Here is a 14,749-nt window from a genome sequence, read left to right as displayed (position 1 = left end):
ATAAAATATTAGACTGATGATAACATTCAGACTGGCAAAAGGCAAACACTACAGTGTGACTTGTGATAATCTTCTTACACACACTAGCTAGACAAAACACTTTTTAAGTGTATACATATATTGCGCATACAGTAGTCCCCATTTATCCATTGAAGATATGTTGCAAGACTCCCAGTGGATGCCTGAAACCGTGAATATTACTGAACTCAATATATGCTACGTTTTTTCCTATACATACATACCCAAGATAAAGTTTAATTTTTATAAATTAGGCCCAGTAAGAGATTAACAATAACTATCAAAATAGAATAATTATAACAATACATTGTTCAGAATTTCATGGACAGAAGATACATTCTTACACTGAAGTTCTTAGTAATTTCAGCATATGATCTTTTTTCTTTCATTTGTTAAGTTGAGAGTGTTTACCTTTTCACTTAAAAGAAGGACTTTATGGCTTCTTGGCATAGCCAAATTGCCAGCATTACTATTATTGCACTTTGGGGCCATTAAGAAGTGAAATACAGTTTCCTTGAATACAAGTGACAACTGTGATACAGCAACAGCTGATCTGATTACTAAGAGAGCTACTATGTGACTGAAGGGCTAGGAGCATAGACAATAAGGAGAAGCTGCTGGACAAAGGGATGCTTCACCTCCCAGGCAGGAGGTATGGTGACCACCTCACATGTCATCACACTACACAGGACAGCACCCAATTTAAAACTTATGAATTGTTTACTTCTGAAATTTTCCATTTGATATTTTCAGACTGTGGTTGACTGTGGGTGACAAACAACATAAAGCAAAGCCAAGGGTAATGGAGTACTACTGTATACTAATGGCTACACAGTTTAATAACAGCTACTAAATAGATTTGATTAGAAGCAGGTGAAACAATCGCCACAAAAAGAATAAAATACCAGGAATACAGTTAACCAGGGAGGGGAAATATCTGTACAATGAGAACTGCAAAGCCCTGCTCAAATAAATCAGAGATGACACAAACAAATATCATTGGTTTGTGTGACATTCCATGCTCATGAATAGGAAGGACCAATATCATTAAAATGGCCATACTGCCCAAAGCAATTTACAGACTCAGTGCTATTTCTATCAAACAAACAATGACATTCTTGGAATAACTAGAAAAAAATATTTCAAAATTCATATAAAACCAAAAATGAGCCCAAATAGACAGAGAATCCTACACAAAAATAACAAAGGTGGAGGCATCGCATTACTTGACTGCAAACTATACTACAGGGCTACAGTAAGCAAAACAGCATGAATCTGGTACAAAAACAGACACATAGACCAAAGAAAAAGAATAGAGAGCCCAGAAATAAGGCCACCACACCTACCACCATCTGATCTTTGAGAAAGCTGACAAAAACAAGCAATGGGGAAAGGACTCCCTATTCAATAAATGTTGGGATAACTGGCTAGCCATATGCAGAAGATTGAAACTGGACCCCTTCCTTATACCATACGTAAAAATCAACTCAAGTTGGAATAAAGACTTAAATGTAAAACCCAAAACTAAAAGCCTGAAAGACAATCTAGGCAATAGCATTCTGGACATAGGAAATAGGAACAGGCAAAGATTTCATGACAGAGATGCCAAAAGCAATGACAAATGGGATCAAATTAGACTAAAGAGCTTCTGCACAGCAAAACGAACTATCAACAGAGTGAACAGATAACCTATAGAGTGAGAGAAAAGTTTTGCAAACTATACATCTGGCAAAGGTCTGATAGCTGGCCTCTATAACAAACTTCAACAAATCTACAAGAAAAAAACAACCCTATTAAAAAGTGGGCAAAGGACATAAACAGACCCTTTTCAAAAGAAGACATACATGTGGCCAACAAGCATATGATCACTGATCATCAGAGAAATGTCAATCAAAACCACAATGAAAGATACCATCTCACATCAGTCAGAATGTCTGTTATTAAAAAGTCAAGAAACAACAGTGCTAGTGAGGTTGCAGAGAAAAAGGAATGCTTAATACGCTGATGTTGGGAGTGTAAATTACTTCAACCATTACAGAAAACAGTGTGACAATTCCTCAAAGACCAAAAAAACAGAACTACCATTATACCCAGCAATTCCATTCCTGCGTATATACCCAAAGGAATCTGAGTCATTCTATCATAAAGACGCATGCACATGTATATTCGTTGCAGCACTGTTCACAATAGCAAAGATATGGAACCAACCTAAATGCTCATCAATGGTAGACTGATATTTTCTTTTGTTACACCTTTTTAAATCCATCAGGGAAGGAAGAAAGAAAGAAATAATGCCTGCGCCCCACCTAGACCAATGAAGACATAAAGGGATATGGACATCAGAATATTTTTTAAAGTTTCTCAATAATGCTAATAATTTCTATAGTTGAGAATTATTACCCTAAACTGGAATCTAATTCATATGTGCTCCACATCCAAAATCTGATTCTCTACCAGTATTTCTATTTGAGAAAAAGAAATCACTGTACCTGCAATTACATAAGCCAGAAAGCTGGGATTCATCAACTCCCTTTCCCTCAAATTACACATTCCTTCATCAATAAGCCCTTTAATTTAATTCTTAAACTCCTCTCAAAGCTGATCATTCATTTGCATATTCACTATTGTCTTCATGCTGTAAGTAAGTAACACTTACATCTGACTTGGTCCATGAAAATACCATAACAACCCTTCACACTTGTCTTCAAGCAAACCATTCTCCCTCACTGCAGCCAAAGTGATCTTTAGGAAAAAATAATCTGTGCATGTCATACGTTTTCCTTCCTTACCCTCATCCCTCATCTCCTGTCCTTCACATAAAACAGTTCAATAGAGTCCCATTTAAAAAAAAAAAAAATCTTAACATATCCAGTGATTCTCTTTAACACATAGCCTCTTCCTACTGTTCTGTCCTCATTTCACACCATGTCCCACTTTGCCAGCGACACTCTAACCACTTTGGTTTTTTAGTCTATGTAACATATTTCTTTTTATACAAGGGCATTTACACTATTTGCTATGCATTTATGGAATGTTCTTATCAATTCTCTTTGCCCAGTTGGATCCTATGCATTCTTTTGAATAAATCTTACTATCAGTTGAACTGTGTCCCATCAAAAGTCATACTGAAGCCCTAACCCTATGTGCCTGTGACTCTGACCTTATTTGGGTAGTGTCTTTTTGGATGTAATTGAGTTAAGATGAGTCCTACCGAATTAGGAAGAATCCTAATCCAGTACGACTGATGTCCTTATAAGAAGAGAAGACACACACGATCAGAGGAGAGGACCATATGATAATGCAGGCAGAGGCTGGAGTGATGTAGCTACAAGCTAAGGAGCATCAAGGATTGCTGCCAGCTCTGTTTCTCATGCAGTGGGTGGTGGCTACACTGGGCACTCCTCTTTCCTTTTCTGGGTTCCCGGCCTTGCTGTGGGCAGACAAACCCCAGGAGGTAGCACAATCACATACTCTGGTGTCTGTGCAAACACCAGATGCTGGAAGAGACAAGGAAGGATTCTAGAGGTTTCAGAAAGAGCATGGCCCTTCTAACAACTTGATTTCAGCCTTCTAGCCTCCAGAACTCTTCAACAATGAATTAACTGTTGTGTTAAGCCACCAGTTTGTGATAATTTTTTAGTACAGGCCTAGAAAACTAATATACATATTCAATAACATTTACTCAAGGAAGCTTTTCTTGACTTCAGTGGTTTGACCAAATCATTCTTCATGTGATCATGTAGCACTTACCACAACTATAATTTTGCCTTTATTGGTGTAATTATTTGATTGCTTATCCTCTGAATAGACTGTAAGCTCCATCATAGCAGGAAGTTATAGGCTATAAAGTGTTTTAGCAGACAATATTTTCTTTACATGTTCAAATTTATGGTGTAAGCTAAATAGGTCAAGTTTGTTTGTTTCCAATTTGTAATGGGTATCCTAACATTTTGAGGAGTTACATAGTTTTCCCAGGGTTGCACAATTTTTTACTAAAAGGTCAAGAATTAAAGCCTTGCCTTCTGCTTAAATATTGCATTTTAAAATCACATGCAAAAAACGTACAGAGAATAATTACTTTTTTACTTGGATGGTTTTACCTCTTCCATAATAAAGTAGGAAGTGCTTCCTTCTTTGTATTTTATTGCAATAAGGGTTGATTCTATAAGGCATGGGTCAGGTGATCAGGCTGGCTTAAGGGAAATATTCTTTCTTTAAGCCATTGTAGTCTATCGCAACTGCCATAAAACATGAAAATATTGAGCAGAACTTTATACAAAATTACATTCTGTTGTACATTTAAATTGCTTGTATCAATGAGGGGTATAGTTAAAAAATATATTGACTTTAATTATTTGTATAAATCATGTAAATATCTGAAGCATTGAAAATATTTATATTACAAATATGTGCAAATATGTATAAATATACAAAATTATATTTACATTATAAATATGTGTTTTCAGTTCTTTTGGGTTTCTGTGCCTTTTTTTTTTTGGTTTGGAGAATTTTAAAAACTATTATTTAGATCTGCTCAGTGACCCATGTTCATGGCAAGTTATTACTTTTAGTTTAAGGTCAGAGAAACTTGAGACTATAAATGTAGGCAGGTAGTTTAAACTTCCTAAGGCTAATTTTTTAAAATCTCTGTAATGGAGATAATATAAGTCAGTGGCATAGAGCTATTATTAACACTATATTAAACATGTTACAAGCATGTCACTATTTCATTGTATAACTGCAAATATGTAACATGTTTAATATAGTGCACATGAATCAATGATTAATAGCAGCTATGATAATTTGTAACTGATTGTTCTGAAAAACTTCATTATATTCTATTGATCTTAATTTATTTTGAATAACCCAAAACTATTCAACTAACTTGAGCTGTTAACCCAGCTGGCTAGATATAAAGAGAAGGCTTTGCACAAAGAAACATTTAGCACACATATGCATGCATACTTACACACACATACACACACACACAGAGTCAGAGCTAAATGCAATGATATATTAAAGAAATAATATGGATTGAGATTCTCTTAGAGTGGGAGTGGGGCTGGGATGGTATTCCTATGACAATTCTATGCCATAGAGCTTACTGAACTGAATGAGGAGGCTTCCATAAGGTGACATGGATGTTTTATGTTCCCTCAATCCATAGGAACATGGAAACACCTTTATAAAGTGTGCACATGGGCATACAGTTCAGAGATTAATTGAGAGACTTGGTTTATCTATTCTAACAAATGTTGGTTAAATTGCATTTTGTTTTCCTCCAGAACTATCAATAGTTTTTCTTTCTTAGATTGAATACATAAATCAAAAGAGCATACTTCATGAACTATGATTATGAAACTCCTATCCTTCATCTATTGATTCCTAAAACTTTATTTACCCATGCATTTTTTTCTTCATTGTATCATATTATAACTGCTCTTTTTCACACTATTGTAGCTAGAGTCATCTATGGCTCTTGAATTGTCAATGTATCAAGGAGCCCTGAAAATAGCATAGAAAATGTGAACAAGCCCAATGCTAAATCATTTCTTGGTTCCACAGCTATAGTATTTCATCAGCTTCAAATCGTAGTAATTGTTTCACTGCAATTCTGCATAATTACTAGAAGGATGACTATACCGATGATTCTTTGATGCCATTTGCGCTATAAAATGTGTGGAATTGCTTAAGGCAAAATATATTGTCAAAGAAAACCCTAAAGTTTTACATTTAAATGAAATGCCACTAAACACATATACTTATTTCCATATTGTTTTACCTACCAATCCATAACGAAATGCTAAAGTAAATTTTTTTACATATTTCAAAACTTTTATAAGAGTAACCAAAGGAAATCTTATAACTACAGCATGTGCTGATTTAATATGAAAACTAAGCTTTAAACATTTTGCTAATATGATCAGTGTTCCCTATATGATAATAAAAACTATGAATTGATTTTTTCTAGTTTTAGTATAAAAAAAGACATAATGAATTTTAGCTTGATATAATTTGAAATAGCCAATATATTAAACCCCAAAGTAAAATTTCAATTGTCAATCCTGTCAGATTCAAGTCCATAAATGAATATTAATTTAAACACTAATCATTTTCCAACAGGTTGACACTTTAAAATGCTAGTTTTGGAATAAAAGCTGTGAGATTCATTATCATAGCAATATTGAGCATATTGTCTATTTGTTTGTTTAGGAAATTCGATTTCCAATTTTGGTATGTCTGGATTTCCTGACATCTTTTCCCCCAGATATTTAATTATTTAAAATCACTTTTTTTTATTTTGGTAAATTAGAATTCTGATTTTACTGATGGAAAGCTGATACAAGTGAACTGTCTTAGATAAAGCATAAGTTGAGATCTGCTAATTAATTTTATGCCACCAGGTATAAGCTAACCAGTAAAAAATCACTATAAGCAACGAACTAAAATTCTGGTTTCTGGGCCATTCCATGAATAGAGTTGTATGTTTTATTTTTTCACATGCACAGAAACACACACACTATATAAATTCATCAATTTGTGGCCATTTGGAAGATGGGTGAAAATCCACATATACATAAAGTGCAGGTTTGTAGTTTGAAACTTGACTAAACAAGATTATTAATCATTTGTTCTGTCCTATGCCCAGCATGATAAAAGTCCCTAATCCCAAAATTAAATGGAGGTTAGATGCATTATATAATCATGCAACAGTAAGTTACATTTTATACTAAAATATTTTTTCCGGAAATGTTCTTGCAGTTATACGATGGAATAGTAACAATCTACATTTCTCTATATTTTGTCCATAAAATCTAGCAAAAAAAATGTTTTTATGTAAATGCCAAGCAGCATGGGAGAAGAGAAAAAAAGCACAAGACTGATCATTGGTTAATGGGGCTGGCTCTGTCACTTACTATCTAAATAACCCTACACAACTCAACAGCTTGCCATACTTTAATGACTTGTGCTACACTCCACATTCCACTTACTTGTTTATGAAGAATTCAAAAGGCCCTCATTTTGTTCATCTAGTTCAATCTTCTTATGTAAATAAGAAAACTGAGTCAAATGACTCAGTTTGAGACGTCGAGGCGGGCAGGGTATAGGTGTGAGCCACTGTGCCCAGCTTCCATTACTTCTTATAACAACGTTTAAGCAATTAGTACATTCCTTATTAAACAACTATCATATGGATTCCTATAAATTTTATTCTTAAGACTACAGAGTAGCATAACCTAAATCAGATTTCCCAACTCCTAATCTCCTGTCCTTCCTGTCACTTTTTTTTTTTTTTTTTTTTTTGAGACAGGATCTTGCTCTTTCGCCCAGGCTGGAATGCAGTGGCATGATCATGGGTCACTGAAGCCTTGACTTCCAGGCTTAGGTGATCTTTTCACTTTAGCCCCAACCTCCTGAGTAGCTGGGTCTACAGACATGCACCATCACACCTGGCTAATTTTTTTAGGGTGTTTATTCGTAGAGATGAGGTTTTGCCATGTTGCCCAGGCTGGCCTCGAACTCCTGGTTCGAGTTATCCGTTCACTTCTACCTCCCAAAATGCTGGGATTACAGGCATGAACCACTGCGCCTGGCCTCCACTATTTCTTATAACAACTTTTGAGTAATTAGTACATTCCTTTTTCAAAATCTAGGCTGGGCACTCTGGCTCATGCCTGTAATACCAACACTTTGGGAGGCCAAGGCAGGTGGATCACCTGAGGTCAGGAGTTTGAGACCAGCCTAGCCAACAATGGTGAAACCCCTTCTCTACTAAAAATACAAAAAATTAGCCAGTGTGGTTGTAGGCACCTGTAATCTCAGCTACTTGGGAGGCTGAGGCAGGATAATCTCTTGAACTCAGGAGACGGAGGTTGCAGTGAGTCAAGATCATGCCATTGCACTCCAGCCTGGGCAACAAGGGAGAAACTCTGTCTCAAAAAAAAAATCTATAATATGGATTTTTATAAATTTCATAATACCCTAAACATATTCAGACTGTTGTCCAATATAAAGGAACCTTATATAGAGCTCCATTTTAGAGTAAATAATTGCTCTTTAATTTTCATTTGAATAAATCCAGATTCCCATAATGCTGCATACCCCTCAAATATTTAATAAGTGCTAGATGATTAAATGACAGACCTGAATGGTTTTCTAACATTTTGTGACTGCCTAGTTCTGTAATTTTAATATAAAATGCAGAATAGTTTAAAACTTATGCAAAAAAATAAATAAAAGAGTGTACAAATCGAAAAGGACAAGTTTTCTCTTGATAGTCAAACAGTTATGAAATAAAGCAGTCTCATTAAATCATAAGTACTTCAACCTTTTCTTGAAAGAAGAGAAAGATTTAAAGATTTATGAAGAAATTTTGCCTAAACTAGGAAATGACTCATATTTGACATGTATTGAAATGATAATGCTGATTTCAGTAGGCACTCTAAGAGCATTTTTTCCCCAAGAGAGTAATTCAGTCATGGTTACCGCTCTGCATTTAGATTTTAAACTTTCTTTGTAAAGCTTTTAATGTACTACTGCCTGCCAAAACATGGCACAGTTTCACAGATAACACAAAATAAAGGCAAGTAAAGATAATTTTTTTGTCATTGTTGATACAAAAATATGCAACAAACATATCTATTTGGCATCTTCTGCAAAGATGGCACTGTCTTTAAAAGTTTCTATTTCTACATTTTTAATATTAAAACCCAATTCTGTAGGACTGGTCAGTGGGCAGAATGGAGACTTCAAGACAATGGAAACTTCAAGACTAGGACAAATTGGTCTCCTATCTGTTAACTACTGAACACATGGAGAATAAGCATTGAGAATCGGAAACCGTCATGTCCCATGCACAAGGCTTGACGTCAGACATGATGTCCCCTTTGTGTATCATTTCAACCCTAGTTGTGTATGAAAACTCTGACCCCTGCCAATCACATTTGCTAAACTCATATCTTAGTATCTGAAAGCCAAAACAATGAACAATTATCAAGACCCTCTGAGGACACACACTCATTATCTGCTTCACGATTAAAAAAAAAAGTGAGAAATCAAAGATAATTTTTATAAAATGAACAAGGATGTAAATGTCCTCTAGTTCAAATGAGGTTCACATGAGCCACTGGATGGATGCTCATATGAGAGCTCATACTGGAAACTGTGGTACCCAGCACCCCAAGTTACATGATTTGGCTCTGTGTCCCCACCCAAACCTCATGTCCAACTGTAATCCCCAGCTTTGGTGGTGGGGCCTGATGGGAGGTGATTGGAACATGTAGGCGTTTTCTCATCAGTACTTTAACACCATCCACCTAGTGCTAGTCTCCTGATAGAATTCTCATGAGATCTGGTTGTTTAAAAGTGTGAAGTACCTCCCCTTCTTTCTTTTCCTCCCTATTCTGGCCACATGAAGTGCTTGCTCAGCCTTTGTCTGCTGCCATGATTGTAAGTTTTCTAAGGTCTCCCCAGAAGCTGAGCAGATGCCAGAATCACGCTTCCTGTATAGCCCACAGAACCATGAGCCAATTGAACCTCTTTTCTTTATAATAAATTACCCAGTCTCCGATATTTTTTATAGTAGTGGAAGAATGGACTAATACACCTGGTTTGAAAGGCAGGTGTGGCTTTAACTGTATTGGGCCATTCCAGTGCCCTGAAAAAACAAAAGGATGAACTGTGCCTCTCTTCTGGAGACTGTAAATACCAGACATGTCACAGCTCTCTCAACCTTCAGCAGCTTCTAAGGCTCATACAAACTGTGGTTGACAACTAAAATAATAATATAACACCTTTTGAGTGCCTCAAGTGTAAAGTTCATTAGTTCTAAGGTCACCATTTTAATGCAACAGACAAATTTTATTCACATCATCAGCTGTTATCTGAGAAAGACAGATGTAAAAATCAAGCCGGGGTATTAATACATCCATGACTAGTAAAATTAGTACCAGACATCAAATGAGCCCTTACACATTTTTAAACAAAATAGAATATATGAACCCAAGAAAACAAAAATTTTCTGAGGATATTACAATTACAGATAGCATTGTCTTTAAGTTTCTGTGACAGCTTTTACAGCAATTTTGGGGGAGGAAATGCTAGTATATCAAGAGATACATCATTAGGTCATTTAAATATTTTTCTTCTTTAGTTATCATTTATACACACCTGAAATCTAAAAGATACTGCTGCAGATTTTGTGAGTAGATGCCATTTAAAAGAGAGAAAGGAAGACAAATCCTTGTGTTTAACCAAATGTTAAATATTTTTTATTTTACTCACCTGCACACTAAGATGAATCCATTTCTTCACAAGAATTCTCCCCAGTGTCATTACTTTTATTGGAGGTTGCAAACCATTTACTGTGCGATAATAAAACACGGTCTCTTTCTCAGATATTGTAAGTTTGAACACAATCTGCCCATCTACCGTCTTTTCTATAACACACCTTAGGAAGCAACCAGAAAAGAGAGAAAAGGTCAGCATCCAACCAAAAAGACATGCTAAGGTATTGTGCAGTTACAGTGGTGTTAAAATGACCTCAAACTTTGCTCAAAATGGTGTACTATGAATAAGTGCCTGAATGTCGTTATATTCAATGAAAGCTTTATTCCAATGAAGAAGCCCCTTTATTTCAATAAAAAATAGAATTCTTATTTACAATATATTCCCCAGAGCCTCAGCACCCTTCATCAGAGATTCATGATGGAAACTAAAGTGGTTGAATCATTCTGCAAAACTAACATTTAGGTTATTGGCTCATTAGTTCTCCTGCTATTTCTTTTAGAGGAAGTGGTGCAACACACTACAGGCCGCTTGAGTATTAAGTCATCAGTGCAAAAATTTTTTTTTAATGTAAAGCAAATGTAGTGTCCATGGAAGGCTCTAAATTGGTAGCCCTGAAGTCAGAATCACTCTATTTAATTCCCATGGTGAAATGAAGAATGGACAGCTATAGTCTCTACTCACCCCATCATCAACTGGCCCAAAGCCAAAGCCAGTGTCTGTAAGATGACTGGCTACCTCTCCATGACCATACAGTCCAACTGAGGTACTGAGATCATGTTAAATATCTGAGGTGAAAGGTCATTCAGCCTTCTAGAACACAGTGAAATAAGATTTTGAAAAAGTAGAAGAGTTTTCAGAAAACTTCCAGGTCTTGTGTCAGGGCAGTTATCAAATTATTTTAAGTTATCTCTACCCTTATTAGAGTGACACACCTTTCAGATCTTGAGTTCTCTTCTTCACCTGGTTACCTCCTACTTAGCTTTGGCATCTGAATGATTATGCTTGGTCCTGGCACCCTTCTTCCTGCTCAGGGTCGGTTGAGGGGTCTCACTTTGTGCTCACTTAACACACTGTGCTGCCTAGGTAATAGCACTCATCCATCTGTACACTCCATTAGATCATTTAGATCATGAGTATTCTGAGGATACACACACAAACACCTAGGATACAGTAGTCTCTCAAAAAATGATGAGTTTGTGATCAAATTTGGTAGGAAGTATCAGAGAGGCAAATGTATAAAATTGAGCCAATCAAGAATTACTGCTAAAGATGGTTTAAAGCTTTCCTTAAAGGGCACGTTTTTCACACATAATTTCTTCTCACTTGCATCTATCACTTGCATCTATTTTTTTCATGAGTTGGGAGGTAAGAATAAGATGGTAAAACACTAATAGTCCCTCATTTACTGTCACAATTTTACTATATTTTGTATGTATATTTGGTATAAAGTTATGAGTGCAAGTATATTTTTAATTTAGGCAAATAGATTTAGATGACATAAAGGTTTTATATAAGTAGAAATAAAAGTTTTATATAAATTCTACTGCAAATTATATTTTTAACCCTTCAGTAGTTGAATATTTCTAATTTACTGAAGTGAATTTGTTTTTATCCCTACCCATCAGGTCTTAACCTGAAAAGAGTTTGCCCCTATTCATTTTTCTTCTGTTTAAATCTACGAGTGAGAATTCGACCATTACTCAAGAATGTATTTACCAAATGCAGACTTATTTCCCCAAGCTTACTGAAAATGCATTTCTTAATATGTTATTGATTATCTTCCTTGCTATTTTGTTTGCTTGTAAACATACTAGCTTTGGTAGATAATAAATGTGAGAGGAAGGCAGGTAGCAAAATATTTAGGAACTGGATTTATTCTGCTCCTGAATAAACAATAATTGGATAATCCATGTTTTGTTTGTTTTACTTATCTAGTGCAAACACCCCGAAATTCCCCCAATTCCCAAAGGTATTTTAATTTTGAAAATGGAAACGACCTTGATACAAGGAACTCTCAAAACCATTAACCATGTTCTTCCAACCCTGTAAATACTTCTCTGTCTTATTTATACAAAATGATGTCAATAGAAGATGAATTTGGTACAGATATGTCCCTACAAGCTCAGAAGGATATTTTATCTTAGCCCTATTTGTCAAAAGACAATGTTTTAAGACTCTTCAGATGCTAATTATATAAACTGAGTAGCTTGAATTTACTAGAATTTCAAACAATAAGAAAACAAGGTTTTCTTTGAGGAGAGATGTAGAAATGGGAATGGTTTGTGATTAATTTTGTGATTATTCCAAATTTAAAACAAAATGAAGACATGCCACCTTTCACTTGGCAAATTGAAACTAAACACCAAAGACATTTAAGTCCTATTTGCTTATGAGATTGTAATCCTTTTCTGGTTTGTTTCACAAGTTTTTAGATATCCAGCCAACGCTGTCACACACAGAAAATGTCACAAGAGAAAGGGCCAAAAGCCCTCTAGGAAGAAAAAAGATAAGCAAAAAATTCCTCAAAACTGTCCTATATATTAAAATCTCCAGGTTGGCGATAAATATTTAGGAGAAACTCATTAGATATCAGCTTGAGAAAAGATTACAGAATGAAAAACTGGTGATTAAATAACAAAAAATGGCAGTAATAAGACCCAGACTCATTGAAGGCATTTCTCTGGGATGAACAGCATGAAAGCTTTTGAGAATCTCTCACACTTACCTACATATTTCCTAACTAATTGGAAAATGAAAATACCACAAGATAAAGAACTAAAAGCTATATCTTTTTAGAGATGGAGGGTTATTTATATATTCAATTTATATTACTGAACATCTTCCATGAGTCAAACAAACAGCTCTTCTTGGGGAAACGAGGATGAAGAAAACAGTCCCAAGGACTGGGAGAACTATCTGCCTAATGAAAATGTTATACCCTAGTAAGGAAATGTTGATTATATAAACCCAGTTCAAGATTTTGAAAATATTAATTATTTGTATTAATTACAAGTTTCCATGCCTTAAAACTGACTCTGAGTCTTCTTTAGGCTTTGAAGGCTAAGACCAAAGGTCGCGCTAAGCTATAGAAAATAAATGATTCCTGCATAAACACATTTGCCTTCGATAAACTATTCTCACATTTTTTTTCATGGTCCATTTCATCCATAGAAGAGAAAAAAATTTTAATTGGGGAAACAACTGGAAGAGTTAGTCTTCAATACCATGAGTTCTATATAGCCTTCACTTCCGGTTTGGAATTCAGGCTGAAATGATCTTCACTACTACTGGTTTTTGGGACCTATGAAAGCTTATACCCACACTACTACTTACATTACACCTTGTTGCTCAGGTTTCAGCCATACAGCTAAGGTAAATGATGCCATCAGCTTTGGAGAAGGAGGAGAAGAAAAGCAGCTCTTGTGATTTCCAAAAATAAAACTTGTAGAATTGCTATGGGCGTTAGGATGCAGATCATTCTTGTCTGGTGTGATGCAGCTACTGAGGCCTGCTGAGAAAAGGGCAGTGTAGGTAGGGTGTGAAGATCTGTATGGGCAATCCTGAATACAAAACCGCTGTGTACAGAACTGAATACTTTCAGCAGCAGCAGAGCTGTGACAAAAAGTGCTTCGGTCTGGGAGTCCACATACTGCTTGGGTTGGCACGATGGAAACTTTCTTGAAAGCTCCCACGTTCTTCAGCCTTGGGAAAAGACCTCGTGACTCAGCCAAGGATATTGAAGCAAAATAGGCAAAGATCAACATTTCAATGACCTGAAACAAGAAGCCAGAGCCCAATGAAAGAACTGGGCAATTCATGTTTACAAAAAAGCATTCTCCTCCTGATAAAGCATTTCTAAATAAATAATCAGGCCCACGCCACTTGCCAGCAATACTTTGAAGCAGGGTACTTTAAGTGATGTTGCGATACTCCATTTTCTGGAAACTGCAGACACGTTCTCAGAGTAAGGTAATACCAACGACGTTCTTAGCAATGGCGAAGACATGAGTAGCTGCTGGTATCTGGGAATCAAAAACGTAGGGCGTCAAGGGAAAGCTGCTGCACCTTTAAAACTGAAGCTCATCCCAGGCCTGAGGACTTTGAGCTCCTAGAAGCAACACTACTGAACTTCTCAAAAAACATTTTGAAGCACAGTGCTTAGAGTAAAATACTCATCCTTTTGGTAAATCTCTTGATTGCATTGGGCAAATCAAGCACTTTATAAGTCCACAGGACAACCAGTAATATTTATAACCAGTTATACATAAATATTTATATAATATATGTGTGTGTTTTATATATATATAATTATTAATAATATATTACACATACAATAATTTTGTGTTGTTACTTCACCCCAGGGAATTAGCAATGGCATTACCAGCTCTACTTAACAGGGAAAAGAATCTTGTAGATTTTCTTTACACATGCACTGTACATT

At 35.7% G+C, this 14,749-nt stretch overlaps 1 protein-coding gene across 1 annotated transcript in view; it reads right to left on the bottom strand.

Annotated features, from left to right (window-relative positions):
- Positions 1–14,195, bottom strand: part of USH2A (usherin) — a 798,713-nt gene extending 784,518 nt beyond the window's left edge. Inside the window, exons 1-2 of the mRNA XM_016938662.4 lie at positions 13,642–14,195; positions 10,303–10,468 (exon numbers count right to left, since the gene is read on the bottom strand). Of these exons, the coding sequence (XP_016794151.3) occupies positions 10,303–10,468; positions 13,642–14,126 (651 nt within the window). The 5' untranslated portion in view covers positions 14,127–14,195. The remainder of the gene's footprint in view (positions 1–10,302; positions 10,469–13,641) is intronic.
- Between the last annotated feature and the right edge of the window lie 554 nt (positions 14,196–14,749).

This window comes from Pan troglodytes, chromosome 1 (genome assembly GCF_028858775.2).
Source record: "Pan troglodytes isolate AG18354 chromosome 1, NHGRI_mPanTro3-v2.0_pri, whole genome shotgun sequence".
Lineage (NCBI taxonomy): Eukaryota > Metazoa > Chordata > Mammalia > Primates > Hominidae > Pan > Pan troglodytes.
This window is presented reverse-complemented; position numbering and strand designations above follow the sequence as displayed.